General features: G+C 34.6%; 1 protein-coding gene across 4 annotated transcripts in view; it reads left to right on the forward strand.

Annotated features, from left to right (window-relative positions):
- Nucleotides 1-19,733, forward strand: part of ANKRD13C (ankyrin repeat domain 13C) — an 84,419-nt gene that overhangs the window by 61,346 nt on the left and 3,340 nt on the right. For all 4 annotated transcript variants that reach the window (XM_026497819.4, XM_057310565.1, XM_026497822.4 and 1 more), the window contains 3 exons: nt 11,179-11,258; nt 13,020-13,118; nt 16,294-16,394. In XM_026497819.4, coding sequence (XP_026353604.1) covers nt 11,179-11,258; nt 13,020-13,118; nt 16,294-16,394 — 280 coding nt within the window. The remainder of the gene's footprint in view (nt 1-11,178; nt 11,259-13,019; nt 13,119-16,293; nt 16,395-19,733) is intronic.

A 19,733-nucleotide genomic window follows, 5' to 3' on the forward strand; every position in this document is an offset into this window, starting at 1 on the left:
CCCCACTGCCCTGGTGGCTGTAGAGGACGGTTCATGCCAGTTGTCTGATTTGTCTACTCTGTGTACTGTTCATACTGTAACGAGGGCCCAAGCAAGAGCACCTGGTTCTGGGGGGGTCCCAAACAGATGAGGTTCAGCCAGTCACTTGCCACTGGCAAGATCCAAAGGCAGATAGACGAGTGGTGGTGAAGTAAGAAAGGACTTTATTTTGGTGAGGTCAACTCCAGGAAGGCAGCTAACTGATGTCTCAAAGACTATCCAAAGTGCTGAAAATACTTTTGGGTTTATGTAAGGAAAATGTGGGACAAAGGTACGTGGGTACGTGCTGCTGGACAGTAAAGGGTCAGGTTGATCATTGCCTTTGGGTCAGTCATGCAGGGTCTTGCTGGTGTTGGGGCAGTTCTTATTGCTTGAAAGAGTAGCTTAGGTTTCCATCAAGGAATCCTTTGCCTGTAGGGTTTTTTTGCCTGAGTTAAAAGATAACTGGAAAGAAGAACTTAAATTATAAAGTACAGACTGAGGTCAAATGGAGGTAGCTGAGGTCCTTTTTCAACACTCATCTCTAGAATGACCAGATCCTGTCTTTGCTCTGGTCCATTCAGAAGTCCCTCCATAATGAAGAGTTCACATCTCTTCATTATCTCTTCATTATGGGGGTGGGGGAATTCTGTACTCAAGTGCAATTAAAAGTACAATTACTGGGTTGTATGGTAGTTACATGTTTAGTTTTGTGAAAAACTGTCAAAATGTTTTCCATTTTCCATTTTTAGCAGCATATGAATGATTGTTTCTTTGCATCCTTTCCAGTATTTGATACTGTCACAGTTTTTATTTTACCTTTTCTTTCTTTGTTCTTTTTTATTTTATTACTATTATTTTTTTATTATTTATTTTCCCCATTCTGATAGTGTCTTCCTTATTAGCTCATGATGCATAACAAAATACCATAGACTGGATGGCTTAAACCATAAGAATTTATTTTTCACAGTTCTAGAGGCTGGGAAGACCAAGATGATGCTGGCCTATTTGCTTCCCAGATAAGGGTTTTCTTACAGACTTAACAGATGGCTGACTTCTTGATGTGTTCTTAGGCGGGGGACACTGGTCCCTCCTTATCTTATAAGAACAGTAATCCCATCATGTGGGTCCCACCATTATGACCTCATCTAAATCTAATTACTTCCCACAAAAATAGATTCAAAATGGATTAAAGACCTAAATGTGAGATAGAAATCCATCAAAATGCTAGAGGAGAACACAGGAACTTCTGTGATCTCAGCCGCACTACTTCTTGCTAGACATGTCTCCAAAGGCAAGGGAAACAAAGGCAACAATGAACTATTGGGACTTGATCAAGATAAAAACCTTCTGCACGGCAAAGGAAATAGTTGACAAAACCAAAACACAACTGATAGAATGGGAGAAGATATTTGCAAATGACATATCAGATAAAGGGTTAGTATCCAAAACCTGTAAAAAATTTACCAATCTCAACACCTAAAAAGCAAAAGAATCCAGTCAAGAAATGGGCAGAAGACATGAACGGACATTTCTCTAAAGACGATGTACAAATGCCCAACGGACACATGAAAAAATGCTCCGTATCATTTGGCATCAGGGAAATAAAACCACAGTTAAATCCCACTTCACACCTGTCAGAATGGCTAAAATTAACAAGTCAGGAAATGACAGATGTTGGCGAGGGTGTGGAGAAAGGGGAACCCTCTTACACTGTTGGTGGGAATGCAAGCTGGTGTAGCCACTTTGGAAAACAGTATGGAGGTTCCTCAAAAAGTTGAAAATAGAGATACCCTGCAACCTAGCAATTGCACTACTTGGGATTTACCCCAGAGATACAAATGTAGTGATCCGAAGGGGACCTGCACCCCAGTGTTCATAGCAGCAATGTCCACAAGAGCCAAACTGTGGAAAGAGCCAGATGTCCATTGAGAGATGAATGGATAAAGACGATGTGGTATACATATACAATGGAATACTACTCAGCCATCAAAAAAATGAAATCTTGCCATTTGCAACGGCGTGGATGGCACTAGAGGGTATTATGCTAAGCAAAATAAGAGAAAAGACAGAGAAAGACAATTATCATATGACCTTACTCATACGTGGAATTTAAGAAACAAAGCAGGATCATAGGGGAAGGGAGGTAAAAATAAGATTAAATTAGGGAAATAAACCATAAGAGACTCTTAATCATAGGAAACAGACTGATAAATCACTGAACTCTACCTCTGAAACTAATAATATATTATATGTTAATTAACTGAATTTAAATTAAAAAAAATGTTTGCTGGAAGAGTAGTCGGGAGATCCTGCCAGTGAGAATGTTGGGGATAGCCCTTGGCACCTTGTAGGAGCTGCTTTTGCTGCTCCTCTGTGTTGGTCAGTTCTCTTGAATTCCTTAGGACAGACACGATTTTGCTTGGTTTGTTTTGTTTCGTTTTGCTTTGCTTTGGTTCGAAGCCCTGTGAGGGGGGGTAGGTGTTGTGATACTGAGTCACACTTCTCAGCCACCACTGTCTTGTGTTCCCTACCATCTTGGAGAAATGTGGCCTAGGAAATTGGATGATACCAGTCCACAAGCATACACTTGGCTGAGGAGATGGCAGAATAGCTCCCAGTGGCTCAGAGGAAGGCCCTCTGCAGAGCATTTTATTCTTTTTACTACTTTAGAGGCTGATAGTCAAAGGAAGGCCTTGGTGCTTGTTTATAATATATGCCTATCTAATTTCCATGAGGTGAGGAGACCTATAATGAAGATCATGTTTAGAGAGATGTTTGAAAGTAAAAACGGAAAGCTCGAAGTGCTGAGGAATAAGCAGAAATGGCAGGGGCTGTGGCACAAGGTGATTGTCACAACTGAGTGTTGTATTTAGTTCTAAATTTTGTCCTAGCTAAGGAAAAACTGGCAATACAGGGAATAATACAGTGCATTGCATGAAAGGAAGAGATACAACTGTCCTTCAGAGATACGTAGTTTCTGTGACTGCATGGAGGTGTTAGCTAATACTGTGGTGGTAGTCATTTTGCAATATATAAATGTATCACATCAACATGCTGTACTCCATAAACCCACACAATGTGATATGTCAGTTATGTCTCAATAAAACTGAGGCAAATATAAAACAAAATAAATTTAATTACCTCCCTAAGGCCCCACCTCAAATACCATCACATTAGTGATTAGAGTTTTAACACATGAATTTTGAGGGCATATAAATATTCAGTACATATTAGACAGTAAATAGTGCTGTCTTATTGTGGTTTTATTCTTGCATTTCCCTAGTGGATAGTGATATTTCAATGCTCATCTTTTCATGTGCTTGTTTGCCATAAAATATACAGATTTATATCCCCTCTGATAAAATGTCTCTTCATGTCTTTTGCCCATTGTCTAACTGGATTGTTTCTTTACTGTTGAGTTTTTAAAGTTCTTTATATATATCCTAGATACTAGTTCTTTGTCAGATGTGTGTACAGATATTTTTTTCCCTGTGCTGTAGCTAATATTTTTCATCCTATTAAATAGGTCTTTTGAAGAGCACTATTCACTTTTGAAGACCTATTGAAAAGGTCTTTAATTTTGATGAGGTCCAGTTTTCAAATTTTGTTTTATGACTTCCACCAAGTCTAAAACCTCTATGCTTAGCTCCAAGTCCCTTAGATTTTCTCCTGTATGTTTTTCCTCAAAGTCTTATATTTCTACATTTTACATTTAAGTCCATGAATTAGTTAATTTTGTATAAGGTGTGATGTATAGTCAAGGTTTATTTTTTGCCGTGGATGTCCAGTTGATTTAGCACCATTAAAAAAAAGGTCTATCCTTCCTCCATTGAATAACCTGCTGGAATTTTTATTGGGGTGGTTTGAATTTGTAAATTCAAGTGAGGGGACTTGATATCTTAAAAATATTAAATCTTCTGTTTCATGAGCATGGTATAGCTCTCCATTTATTTAGATCGTCTATAGTTTATCTCAAGTGTTTTATAGTTTTTAGTATACAAGTCTTACGCATATTTTACTGAATTTATCTCCCAAGCATTTAGTATTTTTTAGGACTTTCATAAATGGTATTGTTTTTAGATTTCATTTTCCAGTCATTCCTTGATAATGTATAGAAATACATATGATTTGTCCATATTGCTAAATTAATATATTAGTTATATAGTTTTTATAGATTCCTTAGGATTTTCTACAGATGTTCATGTCAGGTAATAAAGGTTTATTTTTTCCTTGCCAGTCTTTTAGACTTTCATTGTTTTTCTTACCTTATTGTACTGGGAAGTAGTGCCAATATAATGTTGAATAAAAGTGTTGAGAGCACATCTATGGAACATAAGAACTAGAATGATCAGTAGGGGAAGAAAGGGATAAAGAAAGGGGGGGTAATCAGAAGGGGGAATGAAACATGAGAGACTATGGGCTATGAGAAACAAACTGAGGGCTACAGAGGGGAGGGGGGTGGGGGAATGGGATAGACCGTTGATGGGTAGTAAGGAGGGCACATATTGCATGGTGCACTGGGTGTTATACACAACTAATGAATCATCGAGCCTTACATCGAAAACCGGGGATGTACTGTATGGTGACTAACATAATATAATAAAAAATCATTATCAAAAACAAAAAAAAAAAGTGTTGAGAGCAGGTGCCATGCCTTTTTCCTGACCTTAGAAGGGATTTTTTTTATATGTGTGAATTTTAAGAAATTATTATACTAATTTTCAATCTGGCATAAATAATTTCTTAAGAATTAGTAAGAGCCATGGCTATATTGTTATTTGTTAACTCTATAATCCTTGTAAGATTACATTTTTATTGTTTTAGAATAAAGAAAATATGTGTCTCATTATATATTGTTTGGACTTTTGATAGGGAAGAACTGAAGAATTACATTTGAGAATCTTTTTGGAGTTCAATTATAAATATTTAGAAGAAATTTAAAGAAAATAGTAATTCTATCAGATACTCATCTATACATATAATTTGATTTGTTTGAATCAGGTAAGGTGCAGGATGAAAGAACATCAAAATAGAATTGATAAATGTAATTATAAAAAAGATACAAATAAGCTGTGCGGGGTGTGTGTGTGCGCGTGTGTGTGTGTGTTGTTGGGTTTTTTTTTGGCTTAGAGACAATTTGCTAACACATGGAAAGCAACATGAAACTGATACCAGTTTAATTATATTCAATAGTGGGCATTAAAGGAGAAGAGAAATATTTGAATGCATTTTGTAGATAATTTTAGGAATGTAGTTCTTTTAAACCTACATAAGCTTTTTAGGAAAGGTATATATAAATTAACATGTGAAGTTTAGAAATCGAGATTAAAAAGTAAAGGAAGGGATCTATTGAATTCAAGAGACATTTAATGATGAACTATGTTTAAAATTTTAACAGAGTTTAAAAAAACATATAATAGTATTGAAATTAATGGCTGCTAGGTCACATTTGATAATACAAAAACAAATCAATTGTGGAAATCAATATATGTTTTATTAACTTTCAAGTCAGGGTGAAATATAGATTAGTTATTCAAATGTATATATTTTAATTAGTGACCATCATATACAAAGTGTTACATTATATTGTAGAATAAAAAAGGATTCTCCAGTGGCCTAATTTGAATGGAGTACCTTAAATCTAAATTCAGTTTCTACGTAGAAAACTGAATCCATATTCACCTCAACAAGTTTTTTTTTCTTATTTGTGTTGGCTTAAAACATTGGAGTTGTTTTTAGCATAGGCATTATATTATTTCATATATCATTTCATTTATTATAATGGCCTAATGAGACAAGTATCATTGCTCCATTTTATAGAAAGGAAACTGAGGTTTAAAGAAATTAATCTATATGGAGTCACAACACTAGAAGTAACTAAGGTAGGTTTTGATTTTAGGACCCTTACCCTAAGATGTTTTTGCTCTAAGTATATTCCTTTCCAGCCTGCCTTTGTTATAGTTGCTTCTTCCTGTATATCAGATGTTTAACATGTCTTAATAATTCCTTCAAAATATTGGGAAGGTGAAGTTGGAAAAGGAGTGGGGGAACCTTAAGATACAATTCTGGGAAGGATGCTATTGGTAAATGTAGTAAAAAATAAGTATTGTGATATTTTTAAAATTATGGGCATAGAACACATATTAGTAAAATAAATATTTTGACTTTGGAGCATTATTGAAAATTTCAAGAACCTAGAAAATACATATGACTTCTGATTGTTTTCAAAAAAACATGACGATATTGTATTTTGAAGCCACATTTTGATAGAATTTCAGTTCTTAAAAATAAATGTGTAATTCTTTTCAGAATGAATTTATAATCTTTATTGTAAATGAATAGCTTTGAGTTTTTTTTTTTTGAGGCAAATATTTATTCTAATTTCCATAAGAAATAGCTTACAGGTAGCATTTAGGAGGAATTATTTGCCATTTAACTAGTTTTGCCATTCCTCCTCTTCCTTTACCTCCTTTCCAGACATGTTTTTAATATTTATGACATATTTTTGACAATATTTTTTATAATAAAATCTAAGTGCTCAGAAATTCTTAAGACACCGATACTTGCTCTTATATTTTTGGTGTTCTTTTTCCTCTTTGTTCTAACCAGTTATTGTTGGAGGAGGAAACAATGCCCTGTTTATACCTTAGACATAGAGTCGTTGATAAAAGCATTTATTGTGTGCCAACTATATATATAGAGTACTGGGTTAAGGTCTATTAATGCTTATGTATTTTTTCAAATATATAAAATCTAAATAGGAATACATAGATACAAAATACATGAATGTCTTCAACTTCAAGAAACCTTTGCCATATAATAGAATAGGAGCAAACTTAGCAATGCATTAAAAATATATTTTTATATGCTTCAAGGAAAATAGGCATTAGAATTTTTGCATTTAATTATGAAGAAAGGTTTGATGACATTTCTGTTACAGAGCCTGTTGACTTGGGAAAATAACGTTAGAAAACCATCTGATGTCCTGTGGTACCCTTCATGTCTTCCTGTTTTATTAGACAGCTATGGTAGCAGTGTAGAGGGAACACTGATGGATTTAGGTACAAGTGTCAGTGTATAACAAAGGGTCAGTTAGAATAAACAAACTAGGAAAGACTTTATTAAAATACAATAATTGATACTGTGATAAGATAAAGTACTCAGTAAAACATTAAATTATAAATTAGATTCATTGCAGTTTTTTAATAAGATGGGTAATGTATAATGTACAGTTTAAAAAGAATTCTACTAGAAACAGAACTGCTTAGGGAAGTTTATTACCTGAAAAAATATACTTAAGTGACATACCACGTTATCTAATCATGCCTGGCAAATGAGTCTTTACTATGATAATATATATACGTATGCATGGTAATATGTATGTATACATAATACATATATGTGTGTGTGTGTATACACACACACACACACACACACACACACACACACACACACACAATGTATAAAACCATTTATAGCCAAATACATGCAAGTATCAATTAGACTGGAAGCAAGAATAAACAAATTTTAAGCAGTGTTCTGAAAGAAATTGGCTCTGGTCTGCTTAATTAGAGATTTGGATGGAGGCGAGATTAGCCTTTGCTATTGTTCTGGGTTGGAGCAGCAGTCTTAAATTTTTCCAGTCTCTTCCCTTAGAATTACAGGTTCTGTTAGCATGTATCTGTTTCCCTTTTGTAGTATCACAAGATACTGTTTTACCTAATATCTTGTTACAGTATTTATGAGGGTCACTAACTACCTTTGAAGCCTGCTCGTCATTCTAGTAAGCCAGTACCACATGCCATAGTATTAGGTGTAGTATCCCATTATGTGTATTAAACTGGTATTGATTACTTTTTTCCCATATAAAAATCTGAGTTCATGTGGTTTCTCTGCCTTGCGGGTTAATCTCAGACCTAGTTTTTTTTGTCTTATTTCTCTGCTGTTCTTAGATGTGACTCTTATCCACATGGTATAAGATTGTTTATTACCTGTTTAGTATTCCAGCTAGCAGAAATAGTAATTCCTAATAGTAATTTGGAAGGAGAGGGCTTGCCTGTTTTGTTTGAGAACCCAGTCAGAAGTTGCACACTTCACTGTGCTCACATCCCACTGGTTAGAACTCAGGAACATGGTAACACTCAGCTAGCTGCGAGAATGGCTAGAAACTAAGTCTTTAGTCTATGAAGTCATATGTCCAGACAAAAATTTGAATAGGAGGCTTTTTTTTTTTTTTTTTAACCAATAAAGAACGGGAGAATAGACACTGGGTGGACAACTAGTAGTCTCTAATGTCTCATTGGTTAGATACATATCTGATGTCGTTTCTATTACCATGTAAATACTGGTAACTCTTACCCAAAATATGCTTTCAGTTGTGACTTCTCCTAATCATCAGATCTGTAGTACTTTCATTTACCCCACTTGGATAAACATAAGTATCTAAAATTTTAGTATGTTTAGGGGCTTCTGGGTGGCTCAGTTGGTTAAGGATCTGATTCTTGATCTCAGCTCAGGTCTTGATCTCAGGGTTGTGAGTTCAAGCCCCAAGTTGGGCTAAATGCTGGGCATGGAGCATACTTAAGTAAATAAAAATAAATAAAAATAAAATTTAGTATGTGTAAATCTGATCAAACAATTTTATTCCTCCTTCCTATCTTCTCTATCTTGAGTGGTGGCACCATTATCTACTACCATTACCCAAGCCAGCAACCTGAAATTTGTCCTTAGTCTTCTTAGCTTTCCTTATCCTGTGTCTGGTCAGTAATAAAATCGTGAAGATTTCTTGAATCTGTTTTTCTCCTTCCATTTTGAAACAGCATGCCGTTATCATTTCTCATTTGGATTACTAAGTTTGTAACTTACACACTGCTCTCAGAGTGCTCTGCCTGAAATACATGAGCTATGTAGTGCCTATGCTCAATAGCTAAAATGTATAGAATAATTACTGCTTGTCAGTCACCGCTTTAAATTAAGTGCTTTATATTTAACAATTCATTTTTATCTTCACAAACCCTGTGAGGTCATATAGTTGTCTTACTAAAATGAGACAAAAGAGGTTGAATATCTAAAGCCGGTTAGTAATTAACGAAGACAGGGTTTGATCAGTCTGGCTCCAAAATTTGTGTTTTAAAAACCACATTATATTGCTCAAAATATTTGTCCATTGCTTCCTGAGTAAAATGCAGTCTACTCAATGCACAAAACCCATCCAAACTACTTTTTCTTGTTTCTGACTTGCTTATTTGCCCCTGTATCTTACTACTTTCTCTTCATGTATACTACTCATACTAAGTAGGTACCATACGCTTGCAGTTTTCCTGTACAGCACATGACTTTCCTCACCATTGTGTTTTCCCCAGTCTCCTTTAGCTGGTTATTTTGTTCTCTTTCTTTTTGACTCCTCTGCTCAGGAACCATGATTACCGGCACTTACCTTTGGCTACCCCAATCTGGGGCAGAGACCCCTTCTCTGTGATTTTATGTCATCCTTTAGATCCCTTAAGCCCCCATCACTCTGGATTATAACCCAATTTCTGTGTGTCTCTTTGTAAACTTTTCAAGAATGAAATTGTTGTCTTTCATACTGCCTGATGCTCCAGCACTGTTAGGGTCCTCCCCGCCGCCCATCTTTCTGATGCTATTCAAAGATCTCAAATCATTTCTAACCAAGAAAAAAAAAAGTATGGCCCTTTTTTGAGGCTTCTTTCTCTTTAAAGTGTTTGTATTGTGATATATGACGGTCTTTTGGCCTCCATGACAACTCGATGATCTGATTTTCCTTTTTTCCTTGTTGATTAATATCTGGCTCCTTTCTGTCTTTTTTTCTCCCCCTAATGCATGTTGTTTTTAGAACTAGTTATCAACCCTCTGCTTTCTCACTTTTTTTTTTTTTTTTTTTTTTTAAATCTAGTCAGAGAATTCCCATGTCTTTTAACTCCGACTTCCCTTTTCTTTTTTGTAAGTGTCCTCTGGGAACTTCACAGTATATAATCATGACTGTTATTTACTGAATATTTTCTGCCAGGCATTATGCTCTTTCTATACATTATTGCCCTGAATTCTTAGCTAGGAGATAGGGGGTCATACATTTTGCAGGTGAGCTAAGTTGACGTAAGAGAATGTAATGCCCAAATTCCCATAGCTATCAGGTAGTGGGCCTGGGATTCCAATTCAATTTGTTGTCTTCAAAATGCTTGATTTTTAACAGTTCTAATATCCTGCCTACTAACATCTTATAATATCTAAAACTCTGCTAGGAATGAGACCCTCTCCCAGCGTTAGCTGTTTAGTTTGTGCTTTATATTCGTCCTTCATTTGTTGCGCTTTTGCTCCATGAGTTTGTCTTAGTAGTTGTCCTTAGCAATTTTTAATTTCAGAAGTGCCACTTCCTTAGTTCCTTATTGCCAGTTCATCCTGTGGTGGTACAAATGCCTATTTAACAAAGACAACATGTACGTTTTAAAATCTGACATGACCTTTATCACTATTGTTGATCTCCCTTTTGAGCTTTCTTTTCCAGTTCACATGAATTCGTCTGCTTGTGTTTTTTATCATCAGTTCTCCTTGTCTAAATATATATCTTTTGATTTTGTTTTTGTTGAAATCTGAGCCCCAATCCCTAGTCTCAGTTTATTGTCTAAAGAAGATTGCTTTATTTTCTGAACTTCTGTTCAGTTTTTTGTAAGCTCATTTGGCCTTTAATCATACAGTACTTTGTATTTCTGATGGTTATGTTTGTATGGTTTGGTTTTTTTTCTTCTTCTTTCCAACTCTGAACTGTAAAGTCCTTGAAGTCAGGATTAGTTTTTATATTTCTCTTTATTTCCCATGTTCAAAATCTGGCATAATACCAGGAACATTTTAGATGATTAAACCATTGAATGAATGGATTTTATTTTTTTGATACTTGTCTGATTTGAGATTTAGAAAAAAAATTGATAATAAATCTTCTGATAGAGCTTAAATCACCATGGAATTATCTTGGAAGTAATTCCTTAAAGCATTATATTGAAGAGATTTAATTTAAGTACATTAGTAATTTACATAGTTTATTGCATGTTTTTATTTTATATCTTTAAAAATATGTCATTTTTCTTTTTTTCTCCCTGTCTCTCTTCCTCTTTCCTTTTTCTTTTTCTTTTCCTTTTTTGGCAGCCGGTTCGAAGACAGTCCCTTACCCCTCCTCCTCAGAACACTATTACATGGGAGGAATATATATCTGCTGAAAATGGAAAGTAAGTTTTTTTGTTTTATTTTATTTTGGAAAGTAGGGCTATTTTTGTTTTATTTTGTTTTGTTCATTGGTTTTTAGAACAGTTTGTAAAAATGTGAATTGGTGTAAAATTATTTTAGAAACAATTTTTAGTATAGTTTTGTCTGAAGCAATTTTTATCTTATAAAACATGGATTAAGCGTGATGAAGGAGAGAAGTAATTCCAGTTACATTTGAATAATTGTGGAGCCTTCTTTTTACATCCCTGCTGCCATTTTATACAACCCAAAAAACTTAACAGCACATTATTGTAAGAAAATATGTGAGGAATTTTTCATTGCAGTTGCTTATTTGAATTTTTCCATTATATGTGAACTTTTATATTCTGTTATTATCCTCAGTCTTTAGCATGGCGAGTAAAGCCATTCACTGTTTTTCTACTTTTTGCCTTTCTAAGCTCATACCCTGTCATTATCTGTTTCAGCCTGTACCAGGCCTCTCCTCGCCATCCTTACATAAGACTTTGCTTAATGTTGTATTACTGATCCTTACTAGAGTACCTATTACGTGATTTGTAAGTAGTAAATATTTATTGAATAAAAGGATGATGAGTGAGCAAATGGTTTATTTTGAATGAATAAATAAAAAGATTTTTTTCTAGCCAACCCTGTTAAAGAAGGTACAGTTGTTTGTAGAAATATTTTTTCCTTTTGGTGGGGAATAAAATATTACCTACTTCCACGATTAGGAAGAAGTTGTCATGACTTTTTAAAAAAAATATTTAAGTTTTATTATTATACTTTTCTAACTTCTCCAAAATGTTTCCAGCTTATAGTAGTCTATAGTTAATATAGAATTCTTTATTCTTTACTTCTTACTGGTCAGTGCTAAGAAGTATAGACAGTAAAGGAGATTGAATTGAATATGTGATTTTAGAGATATACAATATTTTTAAAGTTTACTTTTTCTAATGGTTTGCTTTATTCCTAAAAATAAGCAGAGAAAGACAATTATCATATGGTTTCACTCATTTATGGAACATAAGAAATAGGAAGATCAGTAGGAGAAGAAAGGGAAGAATGAAGGGGGGGTAAACAGAAGGGGGAATGAACCATGAGAAACTATGGACTCTGGGAAACAAACTGAGGGCTTCAGAGGGGAGGGGGTGGGGGATTGGGATAGGCCAGTGATGGGTATTAAGGAGGACACATATTGCATGGAGCACTGGGTGTTATACGCAAATAATGAATCATGGAACACTACATCAAAAACTAAGGATAGGGGCGCCTGGGTGGCGCAGTTGTTAAGCGTCTTCCTTCGGCTCAGGGCGTGATCCCGGTGCTCTGGGGTCGAGCCCCACATCAGGCTTCTCCCTAGGAGCCTGCTTCTTCCTCTCCCACTCTCCCTGCTTGTGTTCCCTCTCTCGCTGGCTGTCTCTCTCTGTCAAATAAATAAATAAAATCTTAAAAAAAAAAAAAAAAAAAGCTAAGGATAGACTGTATGGTGACTAACATAACATAATAAAAAATTATTATAAAAATAGTGATTATTAAAATTATATTCAATATGAAATTTGTTGACTTTGATCATTTTTTTCTGAACTTTTACCTAATGCTAGCTTCTTTTTTTGTTACCCTTGGCTCATTTCTTAAACATGTTTTAAGTCCTTGTAGCATAATTTAAATTTATTTCTATACAGAGTAAGGAAAATTAACAGATTCTTCATAGGAAGATGGTAGCATGTAGAAAATGTTTACTAATTTTTGTTTTCTTCCCGTTTTAGAGCTCCTCATCTGGGTAGAGAACTGGTGTGCAAAGAGAGTAAGAAAACATTTAAAGCCACGATAGCCATGAGCCAGGAATTTCCCTTGGGAATAGAGTCGTAAGTTTGTTACTAATATACAAGTCTATGAAAGAAACTAAGAAACCCTAAAGGCTGTAATAATATTTGCATCTGAGTGTTGCGTTTGAGTTCTTTGAAATGAAAAAGCAAATAGCCATTGCTTTGATAGTTTGTGCACCCTTCTAGACAATTTCTGTTTCACAAATTATTAACATTTTTACTATTTTAACCAGATAAATTTTTTAATATTTTCTTAAAATTATAAGAGTAGTAAATGAATCCATGCTTACTATAAAAAAATCTAACAGCATGGAAGTTTATAGAATAAAAATGAGTTTACTTTTACCTCACTAATAGTTAATAGGTGAATAACTGCGGTATTTTTGTCTAGATTTTTCTGTGTGTTTTTGCCTTTTTTTTTTAAATAAGATCGAGGAATAGTTTAGATTTTGTTCTGTGAGTTTTGTTTTTTCTTTTAAAAATGAGTATACCTTGGAGTTCTCACAATAATTACATTTTTATCTCTCTTTTTCTTCTTTCCTTGTTATTTTTTAGTATTGATATACTGTCCTTTATTTTGTCATCTCCCTATGATAAACATTTTGATTGTAGTTTGTCATCATTGTAAACAATACTGCAGTGAACATCTTGAATATATCCTTTCAAACCTGTACTCATCAGATGTTCATTTAAAAAAATCCAATTTGTGGGGTGCCTCGGTGGCTCAGTTGGTTAAGCATCCACTCTTGATTTCAGCTCAGGTCATGATCTCAGGGTCATGAGATTGAGCCCATCATTGTGTCAGACTGCGCTGAGTGTGGAGCCTGCTTAAGATTCTCTCCCTCCCGGAGATAATGCTAAGTGAAATAAGTCAAGCAGAGAAAGACAATTATCATATGATTTCTCTCATCTATGGAACATAAGAACTAGGAAGATCGGTAGGGGAGGGGGGGATAGGGAAGGGGGGTGATCAGAAGGGGGAATGAAGCATGAGAGACTATGGACTCTGAGAAACAAACTGAGGGCTTCAGAAGGGAGGGGACTGGGGGAATGGGATAGGCTGGTTATGGGTAGTAAGGAGGGCACGTATTGCATGGTGCACTGGGTGTTATACGCAACTAATGAATCATCGAACTTTACATCAGAAACCAGGGATGTACTGTATGGTGACTAACATAATATAATAAAAAAACGTTAAAAAAAATAAAGACTATTATAATCTTATAAGAATATCATATTATCCATGCAATAAATATCTGTTTAATAAAATATCCCATTAATGAAATACAAAAAAAAAAAAAAAAAAGAAAAAGAAGATTCTCTCCCTCCCTTTCTGTCTGCCTCCTTCTCTCAAAAAAAGGAAATACAATTTGGAGAGATGGGTGGAATGGGAGTGGTGGGTTGGGACAGCTGACTGACAGAACTATAACTTCAGGCTCCTCTCTAAAGTAGGGGATGAATTGAAGCACCAGGCTATTTTTCCTTCGTAGTTCCTTCCCCCTCTAATCTGGCCTAGTATATTAAAAAATAATTATCATAGAAGAAAGAAGGACTCATATTTTCTACAAAAGTTATACATGTGTCGTACTCCTCAGTAACCAAAGTGAGGAAAATGAGTGCTATACAGCTCTCGATCTGCAGATCAGAGAGGGGGACTGATAGTTGTGAGAAGATGTGGGAAGGGCATTTGGCCATACCTGCCAATCTGCATACTTCATCCTATCTTGGACCCATCTGACTCAAGGAGCACCAGTTTTATGTTCTAATAAAGAAGAAAAATGTGGCTAATTGTAAGATGCTGTCAATTTTAGGAGCTGTCCCAATTTCACAGTTAATATGTGAAAAAAGTGGGTACATTAGAATTTATAAAATGTGGCCATTATAACCATTCCTTCTGAATAAAACAAGAAACAGTATGTAAAAGCCAGACAAAATATTCATTTTAGAATAAAACATAGGTCAAAGACAGAAGAAAATTCCTTGTAAATACTGTAGAAAAACGTAAAAAGAATGTGAAATCAGTAAACTAGGTATTCTAGATGAGATGATAGGATAATAGAATGAAATGAAAAGATTATAAAGCTAAGGAAATAAGTACTAAACACTGTTGCAGAACAAATACATTAGACACAACAGTGAACACAAAAGATGTGGCTGAAAAATAAGATTTGATAGCTCATAGTGAATTTAATAAAAAAAGATTACAGGAATTAGAGAAGCAGTATTTATGGAGGACAAAGAGTGTTCAACATAAGGATCATTGGTTATCCACTTACATAGAAAGCGTCCAACATGTAACCAAAATAGTATTCACAGTAGGGTAATAATTTCTCTGTAAGGAAAAACTGAATCTGTAGCATAACATTAGGTTCTAAGAAGAATCTAAGAATGATTAATAACAATAATTATCCTGATTAAACTCTTGGACTTCACTGGTTAATAAAGAAATCCTCAGGCATTTAGGCAAAAAAGCAGTAAAAACCTGGCTTTACAGTTTTTCACATCTTGATGTTTCTGAGACAAAGAAAATATGATTAGGTTGTGTATCTGGCTAAAAGGGATATCAAGCAATTGAAGAAAACATAGAATTCAAAAATATAGCAGCCATATGGGTCCATTTTGAAAGAAAAATAATACTATTTGAAAATGAAATCCGTTCAACTAAAATATGAAAGATGTAGTTACAGTTAGGCTAATTTGTAATACTGAATTCTGGGAGACATTATGAAATTATAATTCAGAGGGAAAGAAGCATAAACTGAAATTTTATGCCGGCCCAATTTCCCTTTAAATATGCAAAAAAGAAACACTCCTTTATGAAATCTGTAAGAAATCGAGGAATACAAAGAATGTAAGAGTCCTTCACACATGCAAAATTGACCATGAAATTCAGCCACCCAGTGAGACTAATTAATGAACTCAGGGATGTGTAGACTTCAGGAAGAACATGGGTGTAAGCCTTTTCATTTAAATATGGATCTAACAACTGTGTTATTATGGCTTCACAATCAAATGTAAATGTTGTAAACCTGAACACAGTAAAAAGAGCAAGAAAACAAAAAACCAGGAGGAAGAAGGAGGTGACATTTCCTCATCCTTCACATCTAGAAGTCAGTACTACTGTCTGAGTTTGGTGCATGTAGTTATAAAACAACATAAGGGTACAAAGAAGTCAATTTGAGAAATAACATTTTTTTCTCCTTCCATTTTTCAGGTTATTGAATGTTTTGGAAGTAATAGCTCCCTTCAAGCACTTTAACAAGCTTAGAGAATTTGTTCAGATGAAGCTTCCTCCAGGCTTTCCTGTAAAACTAGGTAAGAGAAAATTTACGTGTAATTTCAGTGTCTATTAGAAATATGGAGCTGTTTCCTAACATTTAATAAGAAATGTGTTTTGAAGGAAAATGATTTCCTAGTTGCTTGCATTTTTATAAAGTTTTTCTGTGGTTACATGGATTGAGATTCATGTTTTATCAAATGTGTAAAATGCCCAATGAGAGTTCTAATTCTACTGGATTTAAGTTAAATGTAAGGGATATGCAAATATCTCGTATAAGAGAGTGTGGGTGAACTTACAATGCACTGTGATAATGTTTTCTAATGTCAAGTAGGGAGACTGGATTTTAGCCCAAATTTTTAGCAGATTTTTGAGTTTCTGAACAGTGGGGATGTTTCTGGGATCAACAGTCACTATTCATGGGTAAAGTAATACTCATACATTTTATTTTTCAGTCTTAAATGTTTAAACTTAACTTCATCTTAAGCAATGATCTTTAAGAACAGTAAGCCCCCATTTTCATGCATATTTAAGTATATCAGAAAACTGGGAACAAGAGACTATTAAAAGACTCTTTAGGCGCTTAGGCTTAGATTTAACATTAAGCTTCAGGAGAGCCTTTACTACCACCCATACTCTGTTTGATGGTATTAAATATGCCACCAAATATTTATTTAATTAGTGCTTGCTGTATGCCAGATGCTTTTCCAGGGGTGAGAGACAGTTAAAGTCTCTGCCCTCTTAGGGTTTACCTTCCAGAGGGAGAGAAAAATAAATATATAGTAAATATAACCTTTATTTAATCCCTCAGATGGATTTTATTTTTTAGTTAATATTACTCAAACCACATTTCAGAATAATTAGGCCAAAATGCTTTTCTCACAGAAATAATGCTTTCGTTGCTAAAAAGTAAACATGACCTTTTCAACTTTACAGACTTGGAAATAAGCATGTTGTGGGTTAAAGTAGATTTTAAAACATTTCATAATGTCACTGTAGATTCCCTTTGTGGTGAAAAAGTACTGGAAACCAGTGTCTACTTGAAGAAACCAGTGATAAGATCTTAAGGCAGAAATGATTTGAAAACTAAAGCAATCAAGAGATGTGTGTTTGAATTATGGGTTGGGATCATTATGTGATCATTTCTGCAGACGCTAAAATCCCATTGTAATTTGTTATAACCAGAAAATAGTTGAAGCATTGGACTCTCTTCTAGGTACTGTATTTAAAGTGTCAAACTTTAATCCCAGTGGGCAGGGATTGAAAATATGAGAGTTTCAAACTATCCCAGCATTCACATCTATTTAAGTCCTAAAATATCTCTTTAAGTCCTAAACCCCATTCAGACCCCACAATACACTATAGATTTATATGCAAAAGAAATATTTTGATTATGTGAAAAGGAAAAAACAAAGTCTACAATACATTTTTGCAGGCATTTCTCTAATGTAGAACCACATTCTTAACAAGGGATTGATAATCTTTTGCTTGCATACTAAAGTTATTGGGAATTTGTTTATCTTTCTCTCTTTTGTCTTTTGTCCTTTTGAATTAGCCCTGTAAAACTCTAGCACTGGGTCTGTTTAATCTTCCACCATTTCTGTTTCTGTATTCAGGCTTAAAAATAAAATTGAAGGGAAAATTATAAAAATTTAGAAATTGTTGTTAAGATAATTCTGTTTTCAAAATCAGCCAGAGCTTTAAATGCTAGTTATGAATGATCTTTTCTCTTTTTGCTTCTCTTCCCATTCGACTCAAAGGCTAAATTTGAACCTCTTTTACCAGTCCCCAGCTTCTCCCACTACTTTTTGCATAGTCTAAGCAGATGATTTTTGCTTCCTTAGTTAGGAAAGAAGACAATCAGAAATGAGACCTCCCTATTACTCCCAACCCCCCCCCCATATACAGATGTTTTTTGTCCCAAGTTCCATATTTTCCTTTATCTTTCCTATCTCAATGGAAGTGGTACCTCTCTTCTTAGCTTGAATAATCTCTTCATTTGAGCTATGGATCTGTTCTCACATTTCTTTTAAAAACCTTGCTCTATCAGTCTCCCCATATTTTTCTTTTATCTTCAGACTCCCTTCTCTGCTGCTTTTTCTGTTAGCTGTTAGGCTTTGTTCAGGTCTTTCTCCTTTTAAAATTCAACCAATAAGTGAAATAACCCCTTTAACTCTTCCCTACCCAGCACTTGCCTTTAATCTTTGTTTTTCATAGCCAGGCTACTTGAAAGTCTAGTGTTATATCTCCATTGTTACTTTCTATTTACAATTTTTTTGTAAAGGGGAGAAGGTAAAGGGACATAAAGGGAGGCAGAGTTTTCTACTTGAACTGCTAAAATGATGACACTAGAAGATATGATAAGTTATATATAATATATATACAGACACACAGACATATATATGTATATATATCCACACACACACACAGCTAAAGAAGCTATACAAAGAGGTATATTCAAAAACACTATAGACAAATGAAATGAAAATGAAATTGTAAAATAGTCAAGTAACCTATAGGAAGGTAAGAAAAGAAAACAAAGAAATGAGAAACAGACAACAAATAAAAAAATAAAATGTCAGACTTAAGTCTTAATATGTAAATAATTCCATTAAATGTAAGTAGTCTAAATAGACTATTTAAAAGATAGAAATTGGCAAAACAGATTAAAAAACAAGCTCACAACTTTCCAGTGGCTTTCCACTTCATCCAGAGAAATAAATAGCGAAACTTTTTGATCTAAACCCCACTTGATCTGGGTGTCTGTTTCTCCCCGATCCCTTCTCCTGTTCATCTTCCCTTCTTCACTCGGCTGTTAGTCAGTCACACTGGTCTCTTAGCTGTTCCCAGAATACACCAGACACTGTCTTTTTTAGGGCATTTGTACTTGTTCCCTCTACTTGGGATTTTTTTTGCTGTAGACAACTAACTGTATGGTTCATACCTTTGCTGAAAGGTATGAGACTTTATTGAGGTTTTATTATAACCACCCTTCAAGAGCTCTTATCCCAACACTGCAACTCCTTTCAGCCTACCATGCTTTACTTTTGTCTATGTAGTCACAGATACTTTTTACTTATTTACTGTGTCTCCCAACCGGAATATAATCTCCATAAGTGCATTATTTTTTCTCTTGTTCACTTGTTTTGTTCCCTTGTTTCCAGTGCCTAAAATGGGTCATTAACTTTCTGAAGGATAGTAAATATTTTAGGCTTTGTGGGCCATATGGTTTCTGTCACGATTACTTAATTCTTTTTGGAAAACTAAAGCAGACATAGACAATAAGTAAATGAATAGCATCCTGTGTTCCAAAAAACTTGACTTAGGGACACTGGAATTTGAACTTCATTTAATTTTATCAGCATGAAATACTATTT

This window comes from Ursus arctos, unplaced genomic scaffold (assembly GCF_023065955.2).
Source record: "Ursus arctos isolate Adak ecotype North America unplaced genomic scaffold, UrsArc2.0 scaffold_12, whole genome shotgun sequence".
Lineage (NCBI taxonomy): Eukaryota > Metazoa > Chordata > Mammalia > Carnivora > Ursidae > Ursus > Ursus arctos.